This window comes from Acomys minous (genome assembly GCF_964271855.1).
Source record: "Acomys minous genome assembly, chromosome: 10".
Lineage (NCBI taxonomy): Eukaryota > Metazoa > Chordata > Mammalia > Rodentia > Muridae > Acomys > Acomys minous.
In genome coordinates, this window is record NC_140491.1 from 111,456,151 (window position 1) to 111,480,173 (window position 24,023).

The window sequence follows — 24,023 nt, forward strand, 5'->3', positions numbered from 1 at the left end:
TCCTCCCAGGCCCAGCCTTCATGCCAGGCCGGGGCTGTTCCCAGCTCTGGCGTGCGCCCTGCGTTGGTTTCCTTGGGTTTCCCCTCCCGCCTTTAGTGGCGCAGAACCTCAGTCCTTTGTCCTTAGAGGGAGGCGGCTTCCTTCCCGGCGAGAAAGCTTGTAGCAGGCCGGAAGCTCAGCATGTTTGAGGAGCAAGGAAGAAGGATTAAGGCTTGGGCTACTTTGAGAAAGGTTTGAAAATTCCGAATGCAAAATTGCTGAGAAAATTTCGGTTGTTGGCCCCGAAACTTGAGGCCCCAGAGTGTCTGCTAGGGAGCTGCAGGCTATCCCCAGCTCGGGCTGGTTTAAGAGAAGAGGATCCAGGGAGCCCTCTCCTAGCTGGGGTACTCCTGTGGCCTTCAGGATTTAGGGCAATGTTCCTTAGCCCTCCGAATGCTGCGACCCTTTAATACCGTTCCTTCTGTTGTGGTCACCCCAACCATAAAATCATTTCGTTGCTACTTCATAGCTAATTATGCTATTGTTACAAATCATAACATATCTGATATATAATCCACATTGGATCGCGACCCACAGGTTGAGAACCACCGCTTTAGGCACCTGCCAGATCCTGGACGGGAGTGGTGTACACAGCAAGGAAGGTTATATAGACCTTTTTCCGGGATCACTCTTCCTGCTGACCTGTGCAGTGGAGAGTGATGACGTTAGCCTGGGATGCTCCACCTTCAGAGTGTGTTGTGGGTGTGTCAGACAGTGCAACAGCCAGTCTTTTTTTTTCTCTCTCCTATTAAATAGTTTTTCATTTTTTACATATACATTTATATTATTACACACATATATAATAAACTACCTATAGGAAGAAGAACCATGACACAATCAGGAATTATATAAATGTTACATTCTTAGTGTTTTTGCTATTTGTATTTGACAGCCTTGAAGAAAACATCTTTTCTAACTTGGTGCGTCTAAAATTCTGAATGTAAATCAGTCTCCATCACATCTTGTCATTATCAATTTAAAACATCTATCTAGACCTAAGAACATCTTAATGCCTAAACAACTAAGCTCCCTTGTAAAACTAAACTACCTGGTCTTCAACCCCATCAGAGAATTGAGAAGCAATAAAAATTATCTGAGTGAACCGAAAGTGCAGGTTAGCAACTTCCAAAATGAAAAAATGACAGAGAGAGTTTATTGCCTGAACAGTCACCCATAACGTTGGAGCATCATCTTCAGCCTTCTGGCCCAGTGTATCTGACAGACATTTTTGTGGGGCAGGAACCATTGAGGACTTGCTTACCCTGCCTTGGCAGAGTTTGGCTGTAGACTCTGCCTGCACCCAAGCTTGCCCTTTTTTAGGCAGAATTCTGTCTGTGGTAGAAACAAGGACATTTTTTCCAGTGGCTTATTTGCCACATTTGAAGCCATCTCCATAAGGAGGCTCTTTGATGCTCATCATCCTCTTTGAGGTAGGCTAGGTTTTGCCAGAAGTTAACCTGTCTCATTGTCAGTGAATCTTTAAAATAATAAAAAAAATTTAATGCTGTATTCTGTATGTCTCTGAAGTTTTTGAAGACCTTATCTAACTATTAGAAGTTTTCAACTAGTTTCACAATGGCTTCTGTGCTTACTTGATGTTCTAGAACTGAATTCTATAAATGCTCTCATGAAAAGAATACTAAAAGTTATTTTTTTTTTAATGAAAATTTTAGGTTGGCATACAGAAGTTAGTTTTGTTATGGAAATTTGTTTTGGTTTCATAGGAATCAAAATACTTGGAAGCAAGTAAAAAGTATCCAGAATCAAATCAAACTGAGTTCTACTGGGGCTTAGGTGAAGCCTATTCTTTCTTTTCTTTCTGCATAAGGCTATTACAATAGTGCTATTACACTTGTGTGTTAAAGAATATCATATTGTAGCAACAACAGAGATACTTTCAAAATATAGCAACCACCTATAGCTGTACAGTATCTCAGTATGGGTTTGTTTCTAAAATTTAATTTAAATAGGTCTACAAAATTCCTTGAAAGTAAACCAAAACTTTATAGGACTGTTTTAATAGGTTGCGTAATTAGGACAGTCAACAAAAAAGAGATATTATCTGAACCATCAGTTTCAGAGGAAGAGACTTTCATAGCAGTTTTAAATATGTAATGTAATAGTAACTAATAGCCTTTAGTATCCCATAGTGGTCTTCCAATTGTTCCTCTATATTCTGTGAATTGATATTTGGTACTAAACACATAGTTTCATAAGCATACAAAATTCCAGGTGTGAGAAATGCTCACCCAACGATCTGTCCATTGTGAAGTACTTTTCTTTTTTATTTTCTTTTTTGTTATTTGTTGTTGTTGTTGTTGTTTTTGTTTTTTTGTTTTGTTTTGTTTTTTGAGACAGGGTCTTTCTGTGTAGTCTTGGCTGTCCTGCACTTACTTTGTAGAGCAGGCTGGCCTCAAACTCACAGTGATCCACCTGTCTCTGCCTTCTGAGTGCTGGGATTAAAGGTGCGCTTCACCACCAAAAAGTACTTTTCTGTTGCCAAAGTTCACCTGCTGGACTTGCGAAGGGATTCCTCTTGGATGCCATCCATCGTAGATGGTACCCAGGCCCAACATTAGGGCCCAATCGCGCCGTTCCACATAGGACTTTATGTCTCCTTCCAAACTGTCTTGTTCCTTGTGGCAAAACACTCTCCACTGTGGTCTCCTTGGGGACATCGGCAGCATGTTTGAATTAGTTTTCTGTGTATGTTTTAGCTCTGCAGACTGCCATTCCAAGTTAGACTTGCGTTTAGTGTATCACTTTCCACTGCCGTCTATTATTCATTACCTGAGCTCACAAAGGGAGGCAGTGTTGTGAACCGCACACTGGCAAACTACTTGGTGAGCGTGTGCCTCACGGCTCAAAGCTGCGAAATTGTATTTGACATCAAACAAGGCTCAGTTTGGTTTCCGATTCTCTTCTTCCAAAATGGGTTTCTTGCCTGAGGGTCGCAGTGGATGACGTCTTGATATTAATATGTTTGCTGCTGCCACCAAGAGCTTCGTTAAGCAAGTCGGAGATGGAGGAAGATTAGTCCCTGTTCCAAGCCTCAGTGAAGCTGACAAATATCAACCCCTGAGTCTGGTGGTAAAAAAGAAGAGGTGTTTCCTGTTTCCTAGATACAAATTTACCTCAACACCTTTCACACTTAAAGATATTCTCATAGGAGACCGAGAAATTTCAGCTGGTAAGTTTAAATGTTTGGGAATGACTCTCTATGGGGGCTATATCATTAATAAGCTAACAGAGGTTCTATAGATCAAGTATACTAATAATATACATTTTATGAATAAAATCCACTTTTATGTGGTAGAAATATCATTAAGGTGAACAATGCTTAAGTATTTACAGTTTCAAATCTTTTATTGCTTAATTTTAAAACTGATTACAAGTTTTTTTTAACTAAACTGACATAAAATGATGTCTTTTGTCCTGTATAATATAAGACATTAGTGGGCCTTCACCATTTCACATTATCAAATAAATGAAAGTAATTTGAATTATTTTTATAGTTTATACAATAGTTAAACTCAACCTTTTTTTTTTTTTTAATGTGGGTCCTGGGCAATTGAACTCAGATCCTCATGTTTACAAACATGCACTCCATCCTCCAACCCCGAAATGTATTTTTAAAATTTATTTATTTTTATTGTATGTGCATTGGTGTTTTGCCTGCATGTGTGTCTATGTGAGGGTGTCAGATCTTGGAGTTACAGACAGTTGTGAGCTGCCATGTGGGTGCTGAGTATTGAACCCGGGTCCTTTGAAAGAGCAGTCAGTGCTCTTAACTGTTGAGCCATCTCTCCAGCCCCACGAAATGTTTTTTTTTTAACTAGATTATAACAGGAATGACGGCTAAGTCACTGGTTATTGACATTTGTTTTTCTTTCAACTACCCAATGGATCTTAACTGCTATATACGTATAGGTATTCTGTTGTCCAAACAGAGAATTTGGCTTCATTTTAAGTATTCTATCTTTTTTTTTTTCTTGATAATAAAAGCTACTTTTCCTATGGTTTGAAATACTGTCTAGTAACATTTGGGCAAAAGAACTTTTCAGTCATGTTAGCATGATAATACACAAAGCCCATGTAAGATGAATTTGAGACATTTGAAAAATATTAAGTTTCTTCTCCTAAGGTATCTCGTCTTATCAGTTACTGAATTATGAAGATGAGTCAGATGTCTCACTCTATGGGAGGCGAAGCAACCATATTGTGAATGATGTTGGGATTAATGTTACTGGATCCGATTCCATCGCAGTCAAAGCTTCGTTCGGGGTAGTAACCAAACATGAGGTGGAAGTATCAACGTTACTCAAGGAAATTACCGCGCGGTCAGTGCAAAGCCCCTGATGCTCTACGGTGTTCTCATTAAATGCTGTAACTGTATCAAGTCCACTGCAATGGATGCTGAGACACTCGGGTGTTGTGTGTGTGTGTGTGTGTGTGTGTGTGTGTATTTATATATATTTAATTCATTTGGAATACTACATGTTAGCAGAGAATTAGTACTATTACCCAATCAAAAATCGCTTGATAACTGTTTTCAGTTGTTTCCCTAAGAAATCACTACCATTTTGAGCACATTTGCTAAATTATTAAATTGAGACAATACAGATTGTGTACTTCCAGATACTTAGGAGAGTGAATCCGGAGGATCACAAGTTCAAAGCTTATTTGGGCTACATAGGAGCTCAAGTCCATCTTCAGCAAATTATTGAGAATCTGTATCAAAGTAAAATAAAAATAAAGACGGGGTGGGTAGCTGGGAGGTGGGTCAGCGGTGGATAGCTGGGAGGCTGGGAGGTAGCTCAGCGCTCGCCTAGCGTGCACACAGCCCTGCTTAGGTGCCCAGTTCTGCAAAGCTAAACAAGTCATGCCTCCGCTCTATAAAACATGAAAAACCACGGAAGAGTGGGCAAATGAGTCAAGTGATCTTGCTTATGTTTTCTGATTTGCATTCTGCCTGCCTCGATTCACACATAGTTATCCTGGGCCACAGATAGCACAAAAGGTACCTTCGGTTCTGTATAATCAATCACATGTTAAAGCATCTTGTGGGTCTATCTTTTTTATTCTAGAAAGATTAACTTTGACCACAGTTTGATCCGCCAGTCGAGGAGCAGCAGGAAGGCCGTGCTGTGCGTGGTCATGGAGAGCATCAGAACCACACGGCAGTGCTCTCTGTCCGTGCACGCTGGCATTCGAGGGGAAGCCATGAGGGTAAAGCACACTCGAGGCTCTACTAACTAACTACGTGGTCACTATGGTTTACATAATAGAGTTATGACTCTCATCAAAGGCAGAAAAAGAAAGAGACTCAGTTGTGTAGGAGTGGCTGGCTTCAGAATATGAAAGTCACCCAAGAGAACTTGGGTTCTAAATGCATGTAATAATATAATACGAACAAATTACTAATCCTTGTGAACTTGTGTATGGATGGAGAGACTCTATCTCTCTAATTAAATGGTACTTCAGTGTTATATTAAGAGCAAAAAATACCAGGCAGTGGTGGCGTGTGCCTTTAATCCCAGCACTGTGGAGGCAGATGCAGGTAGATCTCTGAATTCGAGGCCAGCCTGGTCTACAGAGTGAGTTCCTGGTCAGCCAAAGCTACACAGAGAAACCCTGTCACAAACAAACAAACAAACAACAAAAAGTAAGTCCTGGTGTTGTACTCGTTTTGTTGTTGGTTTGTTTTTGTTTTTTTTGTTTTTTGAGACAGTCTTTTTCCATGTAGCCTTTGCTGTCCTGAACTCGCTTTGTAGAACAGGCTGGCCTCAAACTCACAGAGATCCACCAGCTTCTGCCTCCCAAGTTCTTTGACTACAGGCATGTACCACCGTGTCAGCTGAGACAAAGTTTCAGATGAATGAGTTTTTTTTTTTTTTTTTAAAGACAAGTATTGTCCGTGTAGCCCTGGCTGTCCTGGAATTCATTCTGTAGACCAGGCTGGCTTCCAACTCAGAGATCTCCCTGCCTCTGTCCCCCAAGTGCTGAGATTACAGGGGTGCATTACCATCATCATCCATCTTTAATTTTATTTTTAAGTAACATAGTTCATACTGAATTTTTAAAAGTTGATTTGCATTTATATATCTGTCTATTTATATCTACTTATCTATCTACTATCTACTATCTATCATCTGTCTATCTATCTATCTATCTATCTATCTATCTATCTATTACTCATCTGTCTGTCTGTCTGTCTATCATCATCATCTATCTATTTGTCATCTATCTATCTATCTATCTATCTATCTATCTATCATCTATCTATCTATCTATCTATCTATCTATCAACCTACACCATACACATGTGATCTTGTACCTCATGCATTGCACACACACACATCCAAACACATACACACGCATATGCCACACACATAAAAGGAAAGAAAAAAGCTCATCTCAGAAGTTGAGAATAGACTGGGACTGGCCTAGGCTGAGTTGGCAGGGTAGGGGCTCAATCCATGGGAACAATGTTATTGTTGGATGTATGTGAATATGATTAACAATGTACCATAATTCTCAAAATGTTTAGAGGATAAGGGATATACACTTTATAAAGAAAGAGTACAAGTTGAAGGCGGTGGATTAATGTACTAATTACCTTAAGTTGATCACTGTCCAACGGGCAATGAGCCAAAGCAGCACATTGCTCCTCATAGATGTATTGATGTTTCAATAAAGAAAAAATAAAATAAAACCACTTGTTAGAAATAAAGCACTGGAGGTGGGGTGGGGAGGACCTGGAGAGAGAATGGAAATTGGTGGGGAAGCATCTCTGGGACAAGGGAGGCCCTTGGGAGTCTATGGGGTTGGCCCTAGCTGAGATCCCTAACAGTGGGGGACCTGGAGCCTGAAGTTGCCCCCTCCTGTAGCCAGGTGAGACTTCCAGTGGAAGGAGGGTGACACCAATCCACTTATAAAACCTTGGACCCAAGATATGCTTTGTTTCCATGAAGTGTAGTGTTAAGGATGGAACAGAGATTGAGGGAATGGCAAACCGATGACTGGCCCAACTTGAGACCTACTCTATGGGAGAGAGCCAACCCCTGACACTATTAATGATACTTTGCTATGCTTGCAGACAGGAGCCTAGCATAACTTCCTTCTGAGAGGCTTCATGCAGCAGCTGGTGGAAACAGATGCAGAGATCCATAGCCAAACAATAGGCCGAGCTTGGAGAGTTCTGTGGGAAAGTGGGAGGAAGGATCGAGGGAGCCAGAGAGGTCAAGGGCACCACAAGTAAAGTCACAGAGTAAACTAAGCAGGGCTCAAGGGGGCCCACAGAGACTGAGGCACCAACCAAAGAGCTTGCATGGCCTGGACCTAGACTCCCTACACAGATGTAGCAGATGTGCAGCATGGCCATCATGTGGGTCCCTAACAGCAGGAGCAGGGGCTGCCTCTGACTCTGTTGCCTGCCTTCGGATCCCTTTCCTCTTGCTGGGCTGCCTTGTCTGGCTTCAATGGGAGAAGATGCACTTTGTTCTGCTGTGACTTGAGGTGCCAGCGTGGGTTGGTACCCCTTGGGGGCCTCCCTTTTTCTGAGGAGTAGGAGAGGAGGGAACAGAGGGGAGATAGGCATGAGAGCAGGACAGGGAGGGGAGGAGGGAGGGGGACCAGGGTATAAAGTGATTAAATAAATAAAAATAAATATTGCACTAGGACCAGTGAGAGGGCTCAATGGTTGGAGAGTTTGCTGCACAAAGCTGGTGACCTGAGTTCAGTCCTTGGTACCCATGATAGAGAGGACTGATTCTGTGAACTTGTCTTATAATCTCTGTGCAGGTACTCTGGCTTGCACACCACCTAACACAAATCATAAAGAAAAAAATATTTTTAAAAATACAGGGCTAAGTGGTCATCTTTTCAACCTTCTCCAGTTGCAATTTAATGTATTACATATAATCTATGTAAGATGGCCAAGGCATTTCAAGAACACCATGCTCCTTCTCATAAAGATATCCCAATTGTATCCGTCACTGCATTATGAGGGGGAGGGGTCTGTTCAGAATCCATATTCAAATATCTCCAGATTCTGGTTAGCACAGGTTATTTATGGGGTGCAGCATGAAATATTCACTGGATGGTGGTCATTTTGGTGACTGGGAAAGCTGCTGATAGCTGTGGGGTTTCTGGGGTAGATGGGCGGGGCTAAAAGAAAATGGTTTACCACAAGAACACTAATTGTTGGCTTTAATCCTAAAGTGAGGACCCTAGTATAAATCATGCATGGGTCTCCGTAATAAAACTCAATGGAAGCAGGGCAGCTCTTGACTTGGGTAGGTGGTTGTGTTTTGATTTTGATGAGATTATGGGAAGTTTGTTTCTCAAAAAAAAAAAAAAAACCTACCCTGCTCTGCTATGTGCTGTAATAACATTATTTTCTCTATTTATTTACTATAGTTTCATTTTATGGATGAACAGAATCCCAAAGGAAGGGAAAAGGCTATCGTTTTCCCTGCACACACAACTATAGCTTTCAGTGTTTTTGAGCTCTTTATTTACCTGGATGGTGCCTTTGGTGAGTAACAGATAACCCGCAGCTCAAGTGACTGTATTTTTAAGGAGAATGTACTAGGAATGATTCTTTCCCTCTCTGCCTCCCTCTCACCCCCTTCTCTGTCCCATTTCCGGGATTACAGAGGCAGGGTGCGTTTGGTATGGTTAATTTTACACTAGGACGAAATAGCTGGGGAAACTCCTGGGTCCCCACTTTCCCAGCACCTCTTTTGTGCTTCTTAGCGAAGGCCCCATATTACTCCACTTACAATTTTTGATTTGCCAAAAAAAAAAAAAAAAAAAAAAAAGGTCCCCTGACAAAATATGCCTTAGCGTTTGTGGAAAGGGTAATAAATGACTTCCGGTAGGGAGCTTGTAGATGTGGCAACTAAGAGATCTGAATGCAGTAAGATGCCTGAACAGGTGGCATTAACTTTTAACCTGTTTAGCTGTAGCTTCCTAACCGCACATAAACTTTAGAATTTTAATTCTTACATCTACAATTGTCGTCTGGTTGGGTAGCTCAGTGCAGCTTTCTTTAACTTTCTACATCTCACAGGACTTTTTTTTTAGTTAACTGCCAGCTGGAACGATACCAGATGTAGCTCCAAAAGGGCGAGGCAAGGGAGTCGGCTAGCTCTGGTAATTTACCCCTGTAGATCTTTCTGTAGTGCTGGAGAAAGGGGGTCAGGAAGGTGAGAAACAAAACTCCATTCTAAGAAAACTCAACTCAGAATCCTGTAACTGTTGGGTTTTGCAGTTATTATGGACTGTAGGGAGGGGTAGAAAACGGCTTCATCAAAATGTAGTCTTGCCTATGGCTGTTCATTTCCAGGAATTAATGCTATAGGACAACAGAGACTTATATAGACAGCGATAGAGGAGCAGGCTCTTTAGTTCCTAATGGCAAAATATTGGAAACATCCGAGGGAGCCCATGAGCACAACAGAGCACAAATCCACGAAGAGTGGTTAGCTCTGGGCATGCAATGACCTCTGGGAGAGATTTTAAAGAACTATGTATGATACAGACATTTCTGGAAACATACATAAGTCTGCACATAACAGAGCTTCTAAGAATACACAAAGTCCATAATATACCGGCTGGGTACAGGGTGGGCTAGAGGTAAGTCAGTGTATGATTTTAATCTCGGAGTTTTGTACTTATAAACATTATCTTTCCCTCAACTGTATAGTTTAGATTTATAAAAAAATATTCAATAAATTGCATGTCTGAGAATCTGTATTCCCTATGAAATACTCAATAAAATATTAGATAAGTAATAATAGCGTCTCAAATTTGTTTGTAGACCTTTGTGTCACGTCAGTGTCAAAAGGAGGATTTGAAAGGGAAGAAACGACCACCTTTGCCATGTTGTACAGACTGAGGAATATACTCTTTGAAAGAAGTATGTTAGCGCTTAAAGCCCACTTGTTTTCTGAGGGAGGAGGGTGCGGCTCGGCACCTCTAGACACTGTGGGGTGCACAGTTATCTTGACTTCTAACACGTTTCTGGTTTCTGTTTTGCAGACAGGAGAGTGATGGATGCCATTTCTCGCTCCCAGCTTTACCTAGATGATCTCTTTTCGGACTACTATGACAAGCCTCTCAGCATGACTGACATTTCCCTCAAGGAGGGCACTCACATCCGGGTGAACTTACTAAACCACAACATTCCTAAAGGGCCCTGCATACTGTGTGGAATGGGGAACTTGAGGAGGGAGACGGTTTATGGGTGCTTCCAGTGTTCTGTGGACGGCGTGAAGTACGTGAGGCTTCACGCCGTGCCTTGTTTTGATATTTGGCACAAGAGAATGAAATAAAAGGAAGGAGGAATGTGTTTTGTTGGTGTTCTATGTCACAAAGCTTCCTTGCATTGCTTAGGTTTGTTTGGACGAATTAAAAACAAAACAAAACAAAACAAAACAAAAAAACCCCAACAAAACAGCAGAAGGCCTTTTAGGTAGCATTATCATAGTATTTTCCTATTTTTCGAAATACAAATTGTAGACCTAATCACGTTTTAATTCAACAGTTAAAGATAACAAATGGGCACAAATGGTTACTTTAGTGCCCTAGGTATGGTAAGAGGAAAAAAATGTGTTAATAATTTAATATATTCCTAAATGTTTAATAGTGGTATTGGGTTAAAACCACGGGGCCCAGCATGGGGCCCTGGTGTACAGATAACAGTGTATCTGCCAATGGTAATGGGCTGTCACTCTGGCTACAAATTTTGCTTTGTAAAATGGGTGCTGTCACTTTAAAGTCAAGGGAAACAGGACAGGGCTATGTCTTTGGAAATTTTTAATGGATTTAATATATTTTGTTTTCAAGTTTCCTTCTTTTTGGGGGTGGAGTAGGGGTGAGTAGGACCTTGCTATGTTATCAAAGCTGGTCTCCAAATCCTGAGCTCAAGTGACTCGCCTACCTAAACCTTAGGAATAGGTGGGTTACATGCCACTGTGGGTTTTCATATGTTTTTCACCTACTTTCTAAGACTTCTGTTGTCATATACTGACAACTAAACAATTGTCTTATATTGCAATAATTGTAAAAATACTTTAAAATTCTAAACTCAAAATGAATAACGGTATTCATTGTTATTTGATTTACCCCAAAGCCTAGAGCAATCATATAGATGCAGAACACGGTACACTGTAGAATTGGTATACATGCTTATTATTTAAAAGATAGGTTTTCAGGTATTCATTTACTGTAGTATGTACTTTTCCTTTCTTTTCAATTAGAGTCTCGTGTAATCCCAGCTGGTCTTGAACTCTCCATATGGCCCAGGTGATGCTGACTCCCTCCTTTTTCTTCTGGGATTAGAGGTATCCACCATCAGGCCCAGGTTGTATATTGCTGGGTCTTCCAGCCTGTTAGGCAACTGAGCCACCAGCTAGTGTACGCTTAACTTTTAAAAATAAGTTTAGCAGTGCTTTGTACAGGCTGGAATAGTACATGCCTGTAATCCTGGTATGCAGGAAACCAAGGCCTGGAATATTGAGAGTTTGACACCAGGCTAGGCTGCACAGTGAGTTCAAGGCAAGTGTGGGCTACATAGCAAAGGCTTGTCATAAAAACAAACAAGTCTACACAAATAACTTGTATGAAAAATGATGGGCTAGGAAGAGTGCTTACATATTTACTTTGACACTTCGCGCACAGCTTTTGAGGGAAGTAAACTGGCAGAAGGCTTGGTGATTGAGAAAGTGCTAGAAAGTTAAGAAATAGTAGTTAAGGTGTTAAATTTTGTCTGTATAGGATGATGCATGCCTTTAATTCCAGCGCTTGGGAGGCAGAGGCAGGCAGATCTCTCTGTGAGTTTGAGGCCAGCCTGGTCTACAGAGCTAGTTCTAGGACAGCCAGGGATACACAGACAAGCCCTGTCTCGAAAAAAACAAAGATTTGTCTGCCTATGTGGCATTTATTAGTGTGGTGGCTTCTGTTACTTCTGCGTTTTAGATAACATTTCTGCTATAATCTCAGCCGTCAGGAAGCCAAGGCAGGAGGGTATTCATCCTATCCTATGGTTAGCGGGCTCCATAGCAAGCTTGCCTTAAATAAGTACAGTGTGTTGAAATGCTTGAGTCAGCTATACATAACTTGCATCTTCCTGCAAACTCCAAAGAAAGAATATTTGTTCTAATATTTTTCATATCCTACTGCCTATAACATCATGAAATGCATACATAAAAGAGACACTAGTTCCTGGTCTCTGAGTATTTTTAGATACAGAGCACTAGAAGAGCTAAAACATTGGATCTTTACATATTTATACTTGCTGCTAGTAAAATACAGTGTGTTTTCACATGTGTATTCATTGATATCCTGAAGGAGGAATGTCACCTGCTGGGATCCAGGCCCATTCCCTGGTGCTACAACTTATGGTCACAGAAGAAAATAACATGAAACACAATCACACCGACCCCAGAGTTAGATCTGCAAGACAGCTTCACACTACTATGCCAAAATTATGTTTATTGAAGGAAACAAACATCTTTTCATGAGGAAAAACTACACCTTGGAGAAAAGTGATTTTGCTTTTTTTTTTAAAGGAAAGTACAGTAAGTTACCAGCAAATAAGTAAAATAAATTCATAGCTCATCATGTTGGTACACATTGTATTCCTTTGGAGAAATGAAGCCGTCTCCATTGTGGTCATTTTTCTTAAAGATGTCTTCCAAAACTGCATTCCGGTACGACTTGTCATGGGACTTTGGATCATTTTCAAAGTCCTTCTGTAAGTAAAGCTCTATCTAGAGGGCCAGAACAAAGTGGTGTTAATAAAAAACCAACCAACCAACCACCAACCAACCAACCAACCAATCAACCCACCAACAACCAACCAACCCACCAACCAACCAACCAACCTACCAACCCACCAACCAACCAACCAATCACCCAACCAACCCACCAACAACCAACCAACCCACCAACCAACCAACCAACCAACCTACCAACCCACCAACCAACCAACCAACCTACCAACCAACCAACCAACCAACCAACCAACCCACCAACCAACCAACCAACCAACCCACCAACCAACCAACCAACCAACCCACCAACCAACCAACCAACCAACCAACCAACCAACCTACCAACCCACCAACCAACCAAAAACAAATGTCTAGTCACTTTGAGAACTGGTTACAGTCATGAATAAGCATATTGAACGTCACAGCACTTTAAGTAACATCTCATTGTTTGGGGTTGGGGGGGCACTCAAGGACCATGGTGGATATATGGAGGTCAGAGGATGACTTGTGGGAACTGGTTCTCCCTTTCCTTCATGTGGAGTCCTGGGGGGCTGAACTCAGGTCATCGGGCTTGAAGCAAGAGCTATACTCACGAGGAAATCTTGCCAGCCCATAAACATTTTTAAAAAGGTGTCTTAGAGTTTGGAAATTATTGTTTTTAAATTATCTGTATTATTTGTATTATCAGTAGGCCTGGCTAGCAATCAATCAAGACAGAGGCACTTCATATATTTTTAAATAGCCTCAGTTAACCTGGGGCAGGGCAGATATTAATCCTCTAAACTGCTTCCCATAGTGGGGCAGGCATGGGATCGCTGCCTCAATCCCACGCCATCTGCTTGTAATAATTGCTGTCAAGCTACCTCCCCTCCGTAATCCCAAATACTTGCTAATATTCTTCATCTGGGCCGGATTCTCCTTCCATGCCGGCCATGTGCTTCTCCTCCACCTAACCCATGGCGGTCTTCTTTCTCCTCTGGGTTTTCTTTCTTTCTTTCTTTCTTTTCTTTTTTGTCTTTTTTGTCATGGTAGTCTCTCTTTTTCTTCCCAGGATTCCTCTCTTTCCTTCTTGGGACCCTTACCCACACCTCTATTGCCTCTGCCCTGCCCAGGTGGGATGGCTTTTTATTAATCAAATGATAGGTCACAGAAACAGCAAGTGTAATTAGCATCAAAATACATCAGACCATCCCCCAACAGGAAATACCTTTGAAACAGGGTCTCTCTACGTGGCCCTCACTATCCTAGAACTCATTATGTAGACCAGGCTGGCCTCAAACTCACAGAGATCTGCTTGCCTCTGCCTCCCAAGTACTAGGATTACAAGCTTGTGCCACCCTGCCCAGCTTACAAAGTAGGGTTTTTAAATGGAATTCCTACCCATTTACTTCAGACCTGAATTTGACTTTTTTTCCCCCTGAGACAGGTTTTCTCTGTGTAGCCCTGGTTGTCCTAGAACTCGCTCTGTAGACCAGGCTGGCCTCAAACTCAGAAATCTGCTTGCCTCTGCCTCCCAAGTGCTCGGTTTTTGTTTGTTTGTTTGTTTTTTAAGATTTTATTTATTTATTGTTCATACAGTATTCTGCCTGCACGTATGTTGCATGGCAGAAGAGGGCACCAGATCTCATTATAGATAGTTGTGAGCCACCATGTGGTTGTTGGGAATTGAACTTGGAACCTTTGGAAGAACAGCCAGTGTTCTTAACCTCTGAGCCATCTCTCTAGCCCCCAAGTACTGGTTTTAAAGGAATGTGCTGCTATGCCTGGCCCAGAAATTTTTTTGTTTTTAATTTTCGAAGAGAAATGGATGTTCAAATGAGTTGTTCCAGCCACACTGAGTTTTCCTGAAACTAAATACATTCTTTTTTTTTTCTAAATACATTCTTATAACTTACATGTTCATATTAAGAAAGGAAAACATGCTTCCAGATTGCCATTATTTAATACAATCTCATTAGTGTTTCTGTGGCTGGAATTAATGAATTTACTGTATAATCAAGTCAGCCAAGGGCTTGAGACGTTCTGAAGCACTGCCCGTTTGTGCTTTCTCTAAGCAAACATGCAATAAAGCTCTGTCCTTCTAGCCAATGCAATTTCTGGGCATTTGAAATATGGCCACAGCAAACTGAGACAGGTTCCTGTAAATGTACATCACAGCAGATTTGGGACATGACTACAAGTACATCTCACTGAAAATTTTTACACAGGTTTCATGTCAAAATGGTACTTGTTTCAGCCGAGTTAAGCTAAGTCACAAAATGTCATGTTTATTTTATTTTTTTCATTTCCTTGTGTACAGCACCATGGCCAACTTTTTTTTTTTTACTTTTTAAAATGTGTACACATAATTTAAAATTCTCTTGCAACTCAACTGTTTCTCTGCAGGAAAATGGTGATTCATGCTAAAGGAAGCACAGTGCATTGATCTGGAGACAACATTCTGCAAGCCTGGGGCTTTTTAAAGGTAAGAGACACTTTGAAAGGTGGAGTTGAACACTGTGGTACATATCCCATGCTCAGCCCATCACAAATGGCTTTAGGATGGTCAGTGGACCTTGAAGCAGGCTCCAGATGTGATTTTGATCCTATCTGAAGGGAGACACAGTGTTTCCCCTTCACTGCTGAGACATAGCAATCCTCCATAGATATGAGGCATTTGAAACAGCTTCAAAAAGTCTGCATTTTCTAAACCAAAATTATCTTTTTATAAACAATAAAGCCAATGTTCAATATCTATTCTTTCTCCATATAGTATAGTAGAGATACAAAAAAAGGGAGCGGGTAGAATATAACTTTAATTTAAAAAAAAAGATTTATTTCACTACTTAATGTGTGCTTGCAGTACCCACAAGACCAAAAGAGGACATCAGATCTCTTGTAACTGGAGTTATAGGGAGTTGTAAACTGGGGGTAGATGCTGTAGGTGACTCTGGTACTCTGAAAGGGCAGGAAGTATTCAATTGCTGAGCCATCTACCCAGCACTGTGACTTTAATTTTTACTAGTAATGGGCCCCACACTACTTTCCTTTTGTAGTTTAATACTGTACCCCACTCTCACCTTATTTAAACTGAAGGAAAAAAATTCATTACATCTTTCTGATCATTAAGCAAGAGAGGTTCTGTTAGCTCACATCAAATCTGGGCTTCCACATTGATTGATGTGTTCTTCGACAAAAATTTAACCTTTCTGAACACTAGCACTAGCATCTGTAAAAGGAAGGAAATGTCTATACGGTAGGACTGACGCGGGGTCAGTGTCAACAGAAGAGGACCTGTTGTTACAACTGGCCAGAAATCATTCTTAACCATCTGATGATTACATAGCCGATGCCCAACAAGATGCCTGGGACGCTGTAGCTAAATATTTTGGATTTCCTTTACTTTTTCCCCTCAATGAAATAACTGGAGATGCCCTACTGTCTAGAGGTCATTTGTATTGCAGAAGGAACCTCTGGGTGTGGCTGAAGTAAGGGTGTGTGCACAGGCTGTTCCCAGGGTGCCATGTGAATGCCTTCGCTGTGGCTATTCACTCCAAAGGGGGTGGTGAGGAGTCAGTGGAGACATAACACTGAAAGCAGTTCCCCTTTAAGGGCCCTGTTAAAGCCTGCTGTTCTGGTAAAAAACAAAAACAAAACCCGAGTCCTCTGGGAAGGTGGACTCACAACTGAGAACCTGCCTCTATGAGACTGGTCTGTGGCAAAGTCTGGGGTGTGGTGGGGGTGGGGGTAAGGGGGGTGATTTCTTGATTAATGATTGACGTGGGAGGGCACTCACTGTGGGCAGTGCCATCCTCGGGCAGGTAGGTGGTCCTGGGGTGTCTAAGACAGCAGGCTGAGCAAGGCCTGGGGAACAAGCCAGTAAGCAGCGTCCTGTGTAGTCTCTGCTTTGGTTCCTGCTCTGAGGTTCCTGCCCTGGCCTCCTGAGGGGACTGTGACCCAGCATGTGTACACCAAATAAGGCCCTTATCCCCAAGTTGCTTTTGGTTGTGGTCTTTATCACAGCAGTAGGAAGCAAGGTGAGACGCTGCCTGGCAGGCACACCTCTCTCCCTGCAGGCTCACTGGGGAGCCTCAAGGAAGTACTTACTAAGTTCTAAGTTCTAAGTTCCGGGAGGAGGAGCTTCCTGCATGGGAAGAGGGTTGGAGGGAGATGAAGAGAGCTAGGTGACCCGAGATTCAGCGTAGGGCCTAGCGCTTGTCAAGCAAGCACACAGCACTCTACCACCGAGCCATAGCCCCAGGCCTTTTTGTACTTCTTGAGACAGGCTGTTAGTAAGTTGCCCAGGATAGCCTTGAACTCTCTGTAGCCCAGGCTGTCCTTCAAAGTGTTATCTTCTTTCATCAGGTTTGGGAGTAAGGGAAGCTCCAGGCCTGTATCATGAAGTTACATTATGATCTTAAAGACCTTCCCCAGATATAGAAAAAAGAAAAAGGATATTTTCTCTCAGAGTTTTCAGCCAACAGCCCAACTGCGCAATCAGAACCAATAACTAGCGAAAGCTAAGGTGGGTCTTCAACACAACTTGAGTTATAATGAAAAACAAACAAACAAACAAACAAACAGACATCCAAACTGTACACAGGAAGCGTGTGTTACCTCCATTTTAGAGAGTTGCCTGTCGTTGTCTGTGTCTATTTGTTTAAATGTTTCGATGCTCCGTGGTCCTTTGGTCACAGCATAAAGTTCAATCTCAAAAATCAGAGTTGCGTTGGGTGGAATCTTGACTTTTGCTAAGGGTTTAAATTTTAACAGTTTGACTTGCATGAAAGGAACTTCCGGGAGCTCCCTCAGTCCTAACATTAGTGTCAGCGCTTAGAGAACTGCTTTCAAAACATTAAACTTTATAGCATTAAAAAAAAAAAATCAGGGCCAGCTGGGCATGGTGGCATGGTCCTTTAGTCCCGGCACTCTGGGAAGCAGAGATAGGCAGATCTTTGTGAGTTTGAAGCAAGTCTGGTCTACAAAGAAACCCTGTCTTGGGGGAAAAAAAAATCAAGGCTGATCAATTTATTTTTTTCCTCCTTTTATAAAAACATTTTGGAACTTTTTCCCCTGTGTATTTTAAACCAAGTCAGTTCAAAGGCCTTTCTGGACCATTTCCTAATTAAGTCAAAATAAACGAAGATATTATTAGTCTATCCTGATTAGCATATAGCAGAGGTATGGTACAGAGAAGAAAGGTGTGAGTAGAGCAATTCCGTCCTTGGCCTGGTGAGAAGACTGAGTGTTGCCTGCTGCCAAGCCTGACGACCGGAGTTCAGTACTAGGACCCACCGTGAGGGAGAGAACTGACTCCCACAAGTTGTCCCCTGACCTCCACATGTCTGCTAAGGCACGTGCTTTGCCCACGTACAGAAACAAATGGACTTAAGAAGGAAAAGAGGGGCTGGAAAGATGGCTCATAGGTTAAGAGAACTGACTGTTCTTCCAGAGGTCATGAGTTCAATTCCCAGTCACCACACGGTGGCTCACAACCATCTACAATGTGATCTACTGCCCTCTTCTGGCCTGCAGGTGTACATGCAGGCAGAGGAGGTTCCTGAGCGATTCCATCACAAATACAGAAAAATGTTGCTAGTCGCTATTTTCCTCCAAAAAAATTAAAACATAAAAGAGAGATAGATGTGCATCGCAGTAGAATTATTTACATTTATAGAGGTAGAATAGAGAGGTAAGAGTTAATGTAAAGAATATATACATACCACATAGGCGGTTAATTAAAGCACTAGAAAGCCACATGCACTTCTAAGACATGCAGGGGTGCTCTGGGACATGAGCCAAGGACATTTCACCAGAGGAAAAACTTCTTCAAGCATCACCTAAAATGAAGTTATAACTCATGTTACGTTTTATTGCTTTAAGCTCATTGAGAACAAGACATGTAAAGATGAAGCCAGGCAGCAATGCTAGTGTTCCTCCCCTTCCCTGTAACTCAGCTATGGACAGCTGACGGCTTCTGGGGAGGGAGAGTCAGTTTTAAGGCTTTGGCCCCTGGTAGGTCGACCATGCTCCGTTAGGTGGTAACACACCTATGAGTATATGAACAACACAAATTTCACTTGGTAGGATATGCCTCTGTGTGTGTGTGTGTGTGTGTGTGTGTGTGTGTGTGTGTGTGTGTGTATGTGTGTGTGTGTGTGTGTGTGAGAAGGACACAAAGTTAGAAGGGGGGAGAGAGGTGGAGAACATATCTGAAAGGAATGGGGGGGGGGGGAGTAAGGGGATGAAAATGATCAAAATATAGTGTGCATGTAGGAAACTCAATTAAATATATTTTTTTCTTTTTAAAAATAAAATACATATTTTAAAAAGCTTATATAATCAAGAAGATTCTGCTAAATAGCTATGGTCTACACTACAACTTCTAAAATTACGGACTCTAAGCTACTGTAATACAGGTAAGGCCAACAGATAAGTAACTACAGCCCAATGTACATATTTTCTAGGCCTCAGTTTTCTTACAGGTAACATAAAGGTGCTAGTGAGACTAATTGTTTTGAAGCTTATGGGGGAACTCCTCAAAGCCATTAAGAACTGTTTCCATGCAGAAAGATGTATTTTTTTCTTTTTTGGCAGTTTAGGCAGGTGGGTAGTCATCCCTAACTAAGCAGAAATTAGTTTAGGTAAAGGAAAAAGTATCCATTTGGATCACAGGACAATGGAGCCAGGACTGGTACCCACTGAAGCTGGATGTGGGTGCTCTAAGGTCAGCAGAGCGCTGGCGTGACGACTCAGAAACTGAGGGACAAAGGCAAACTTTGTCCGCATCATTTTGCCTGGAAAGTAAGCTTATCTCGTGACATTTTGAAGATAGTGTTGGTTAAATTATTCTTTCTCAGGGTCCTGTAAACACACACACACACACACACACACACACACACACACACACACAGAATATGCAAATTACGATACCATGGGAAACTGTGTTTGTTCTTTTGCTTTTGTGGTGCAGTGCTGGGGATTAAAGTCAGGGCTTTGCCTGTGCTAGGCAAGCCAACACCGCAGAGAGTGTCACATACTCAGCCCTAGGAGCTATTTTGATGGGAGCAAATGATTGGCAGACTCCCTGAACATGAAGCTGTATATATCTGGTACCATCTCTTCTAGCAAGTCAGGGTTAAGCTTGAAGCACTGGCTTGCCTCCCGTCTGGCCTGGGGCAGTGGCCTTCTCTTACTGAGAAAAGCATAGGCAAGGAGGGCATCACCACCTCAGCCAACAGCTTCAAGGAGGGCCCTTCCCTGAGACCAGGAGACAATGCCAAACTCGCACCTTAGGAGCCTGAGTGCTACTTACGCGCTTGCTATTTCAGACAGAGGTTGGCAAGAGCCAACAACTCAAACAATTCAAAACTTCAGAGAGAAAACAAACCCTCATTCTTTCTCTAGTCCTTCCATCCTACCGTCACCAGGTGACATTTCCTACGCTAGGCTGTAGAGTTAAGTGTATGTGAAGTTCTCCCTCTACGAAGCAGCACAAGTGTGTTACTGTGCAATTTATATCTGGAACTTTTTTTAAAATAAAGATTTATTAATTTGTTATGTATATAGATTTTGCTATAGATGGTTGTGAGCCAACATGTGGTTGCTGGCAATTGAACTCATGACCTTTGGAAGAGCAGTCAGTGCTCTTACCCTCTGAGCCATCTCTCCAGCCCTGTGAGCACTGAAGCAATAGGACTCAGCACCTCCTTCTGTCCTGTCCCTTCAGCCCTTGGTAGTCACCCTCTGCTATTGGCCTGACTACTATAAATACTTTGTATAAATCCCTACAGGGCTGGTACTTTTTGTCTCTGGCTTGTTTCACTTAGCGTAGTGAATATCCTTTAAGGTTCATCTATGCTGTGCCCTGAGTCAGAATTTCACTTCTTTTATCCCACTGTGTGCATGTTGTATTTATTGTCTCCTTCATCCTCCCATCTTTGAACTCTTGGCTTTCTTGCACCTCTTGCTTCCTGTGGACAGTGCTGCAATGAGCAAATAGCTTTTTGAGGCTTACTTCCATTATTTTTTTTCAGAATATAGTTTTATTTTGACTTTTTATAAGTGACTGTTTTATTATTATTATTTTTAAAAGATATATTAAAGCATCTTACCATAGCCGTCTTTTCCATATGCAAATGAAGGCGGTATCGTCACCTTTCTCTTCTCTCCGGGGCACATGCCCGTCATGGCGATGTCCAGCCCCTTTATGACTTGCCCGACACCAAGAACAAACCACTTGGGATGGCCTTCGTCTTGTGTCCGGCTGTAAGAAACCACACTTAGTGCTAAGTAAGCTGATCTCATTGAAAAGGAAACTTCTAAATACGGCTAGGCATTTTTGCCATTATTTAAAATTGGAATCTCTTTCCCCAGAACTCTGTCCTTTGTCAAGTGTTTTGCTCTAACTTCCCCATAAACTGACAGACAGTATCATTGCATTTTCTGTTCTATTGCCATCCTTACAAAAACTACCCACCAGCTAGCCTTTTAAAACGGGGGGGCCCCTGTCTCTCACCGGCTGTGAGGCTTGAACAAAATAGCTCTTGGGTTTATTTCCCCAAATTTCATTTTTAAGGACTGAAAAATATCATCCTGTCAGATTTCTCTTCCCAGTGCGAAGAGTAAGTTTTCTTTCATATCAGAAAGAATTGCTTTCTCTAGGCCTGTCTTTGGGAAGTAACAGCACAGAGTAAGGATATGAACACAGGACGGACGCAATCACCAGGGTCTCTGAAAACGACTCACTGAAGACCAGAATAGAACGCCATAGCTTCCTTATACATTCTCTTTGGAAAGAGACTTCAGCTCTGGGTAAGGAGAAAGTGACTATCCTGTCCAACAGCCTCTGGGTGAGGAGAAAGAGCGACTATCGTGTCCAACAGCCAGCGGTATGCATGATCTAATGGATCTGCACTCAGTTTACTGAGCTAACATTTTTAACAATGAAAAACATTCCTTTTTTAGGTACTTTTTTTCTAATCTAATTCGGCATAATGGTTTAGTTTACTGTTGAAAAACAAGCAGACAAAAAACTAAAAACAATCAATTAGGCTTCTGGCTGCTGCTGCTGCTGCTGCGGCTGGTGGTGGCGGTGGTGGGACAAGATCTGGCGTACCAAGTGAAGTTGAACTGCACGGAACATCTCCTACCTGCAGAAGAACTTGGAGCCATCTTTAGCCAAGTAGCCGTCGTAATGAACATTCAGCAGGTCTCCTTTCCTGCTTGTTTTGGAGCAGTTTTCTGGACGATGCAAAACTTCTATTTTCACTTCCTCTGTGCTTTCTTCCTTCGTTTGTCCCTGACCATTGGAACAGCCCCACAGGCTAAGGAAAACAGCTAGTCTGAATATTAAGTGCATGATTCCCAAAGCAGGAGCCCCCTAGACGCAGGGTAAGCCCTTCAGCATGTGCGCTGGCGTGCCGCTACGCAGTTAGAAGGAATTCGGACGCGTGGCAGGCATTGTGCTACGTCACAAAGCTCCAAGGCGGGGCTACTCCAGGCTCCGCCTCTCTCTGGCAGCCCGAAGCCAGCTGCTCCCTGGAGTGTGTTCCTGGTGTCAAATGCCCCAAGAGGCTGTACCAGGGAGAATAGAACCGCACACCCCGTCGCTTCTTCTCACTAAGCCCTCATTTACCGCAGGGTTCTTCCGCTTTTAGTAGCCAGGCCCGCATTTCCTGAAATAAAACTGGCATTATGGTGGTCATTTCTAGGCATTTGGGAGATGCTGCAAAATTCTATGGCCTTCCACTTGATGTCCTGATCTTGCCTTTATATCACTACCTCCGCCAACTGATTGCTTGGCCTAACGGCTTGGTATTAAATTTTTAAAAAATACATTGAACCATTTGGTTATAGAAAAAAGATTATACACTGTAGGTCCTTAAAACAGTATTTTAAAATATTAAAAAGTTGGGCCAAGGAATTTATACAAGATGCAAACAGCTGTTCTTTTCAGGCGCAGAAGGTCTCTAGGGTCCCCAGGGACTTGGCAGGCACAGTGGAGGCAGACATTCTTGGAAGAAAATGACAAATAGGTTCGATGCTCTTCTCTGGATGCTTTAGGGGTAAGTCCTTGAAGGACATTTGGGGAGATCAGAGATTTGGATAAAAGGACTCCAGACTGTGTCTGTCACAGGCAACCTGGAGGCTCCTAGAACACCCAGTGGAGGGCTCCTGATCAGGACAGAGGATTCCAGCAGCCAGCTTGCGTTTCTGTCCCCCACCTCTTGGGGTCCCCTTTGATCTGAAGGCCTGTAGCAGAGAAGAGTTTTTTGGTTTTTGTTTTTTTTTTAATGGGAATTTATTCACATCAGACAGGAAGTCTATCGAACATTTTGCCCAAATCTCACTGCTAATGTGCAACAGAGATAGATCAACAGAGTATATTGATATGTCCCTCTCTCCTTTTAGTATGAAAAAACCTTCAAACAGCACAAAGCTTGAATTTTACAATAAACACCAGACATGCTCTACACTTATTAATGAACTATATGTGATTTGTTGACTATCCACCGGCCCATCAATTCATCAAGTGAATACCTAGATTATTACTCTATTCCATCAGCCTTCTCGGAAAAGGCAACGCAGTTTCCCTACCACAATAATGAGCCTGCTTTAGGCGATTGTTTGGAATTTGTAAAATTTTCTAAATCTGAAAATTGTGAAGTGTGTACAGACTCTTTTCCAAGTTAGACTGCCAAAAAAAAAAAAAAAAAAAAAAATCTGGGCTGGAGAGATGGCTCAGCCTTTAAGAGAACTGTCTGCTCCTCCTCGAAGTCCTGAGTTCAATTCTCAGCAACCACATGGTGGCTCACAACCATCTAAGATCTGGTGCCCTCTTCTGGCCTGCAGGTGTACATGTATATGTACTAAGTAAATAAATCTTTAAAAAAAAAGAAAAGAAAAGAAAAGAAAAGAAAAATCTAAGAAAAGCCCTTTATTTAAAAACAAAACTGCCGGCGGGGTGGCACATCTCTGTAATCCCAGAACTCAAGGAGGCAGAGGCAGATGGATCCTGTGAGTTAAAAGCCAGCCTGGTCTACAAAGCAAGTCAAGGACAGCCAAGGCTACACAGAGAAACCCTGTCTCAAAAAACCAACCAACCAAACCAAACCAAAACTTGGTTCCACTTTAACCCTTTCTTTTTTATTCTTATTTCTTTATTTGTGACACGTTTCACTTTGTAGCCCTGGCTGGTCTGGAATTCATAATGTAGACCAG

At 42.1% G+C, this 24,023-nt stretch overlaps 2 protein-coding genes across 6 annotated transcripts; one reads left to right on the forward strand and one right to left on the reverse strand.

Annotated features, from left to right (window-relative positions):
* The first annotated feature begins 47 nt into the window (after window positions 1–47).
* Window positions 48–10,397, forward strand: PJVK (pejvakin). 4 transcript variants are annotated; one of them, XM_084798917.1, is made up of 7 exons: window positions 48–231; window positions 2,989–3,229; window positions 4,184–4,379; window positions 5,127–5,268; window positions 8,461–8,578; window positions 9,866–9,964; window positions 10,087–10,397. In XM_084798917.1, the coding sequence occupies exons 2-7, from the start codon at window positions 3,019–3,021 to the stop codon at window positions 10,377–10,379; spliced, it is 1,059 nt and encodes a 352-aa protein (XP_084655043.1). In that variant the 5' UTR covers window positions 48–231; window positions 2,989–3,018; the 3' UTR covers window positions 10,380–10,397. The 4 variants fall into 4 exon arrangements, with proteins under 4 accessions (XP_084655043.1, XP_084655042.1, XP_084655041.1 ...); XM_084798916.1 differs by having other exon boundaries at window positions 2,997–3,229; XM_084798915.1 differs by having other exon boundaries at window positions 48–3,229.
* Window positions 10,398–12,523: 2,126 nt separating this feature from the next.
* FKBP7 (FKBP prolyl isomerase 7) lies at window positions 12,524–22,274 on the reverse strand. 2 transcript variants are annotated; one of them, XM_084799803.1, is made up of 4 exons: window positions 21,953–22,274; window positions 20,915–21,066; window positions 17,418–17,551; window positions 12,524–12,818 (listed from the first exon to the last, which is right to left on the reverse strand). In XM_084799803.1, the coding sequence occupies exons 1-4, from the start codon at window positions 22,159–22,161 to the stop codon at window positions 12,657–12,659; spliced, it is 657 nt and encodes a 218-aa protein (XP_084655929.1). In that variant the 5' UTR covers window positions 22,162–22,274; the 3' UTR covers window positions 12,524–12,656. The 2 variants fall into 2 exon arrangements, with proteins under 2 accessions (XP_084655929.1, XP_084655930.1); XM_084799804.1 differs by lacking the exon at window positions 21,953–22,274 and adding an exon at window positions 18,524–18,640 and having other exon boundaries at window positions 20,915–21,051.
* Between the last annotated feature and the right edge of the window lie 1,749 nt (window positions 22,275–24,023).

Bases quoted from the DNA above. Each gene is read 5' to 3' on its own strand.
- PJVK (XM_084798915.1), top strand. From the start codon at position 3,019: ATGTTTGCTGCTGCCACCAAGAGCTTCGTTAAGCAAGTCGGAGATGGA. The intron at 3,230-4,183 runs GTAAGTTTAAAT...TCTTCTCCTAAG, and splicing joins AGACCGAGAAATTTCAGCTG to GTATCTCGTCTTATCAGTTA. The intron at 4,380-5,126 runs GTCAGTGCAAAG...TTTTTATTCTAG, and splicing joins CTCAAGGAAATTACCGCGCG to AAAGATTAACTTTGACCACA.
- FKBP7 (XM_084799803.1), bottom strand. From the start codon at position 22,161: ATGCACTTAATATTCAGACTAGCTGTTTTCCTTAGCCTGTGGGGCTGT. The intron at 21,067-21,952 runs GTAGGAGATGTT...GGTTTCTTACAG, and splicing joins GGCTCCAAGTTCTTCTGCAG to CCGGACACAAGACGAAGGCC. The intron at 17,552-20,914 runs GTAAGATGCTTT...TTAAACCCTTAG, and splicing joins ATATGGAAAAGACGGCTATG to CAAAAGTCAAGATTCCACCC.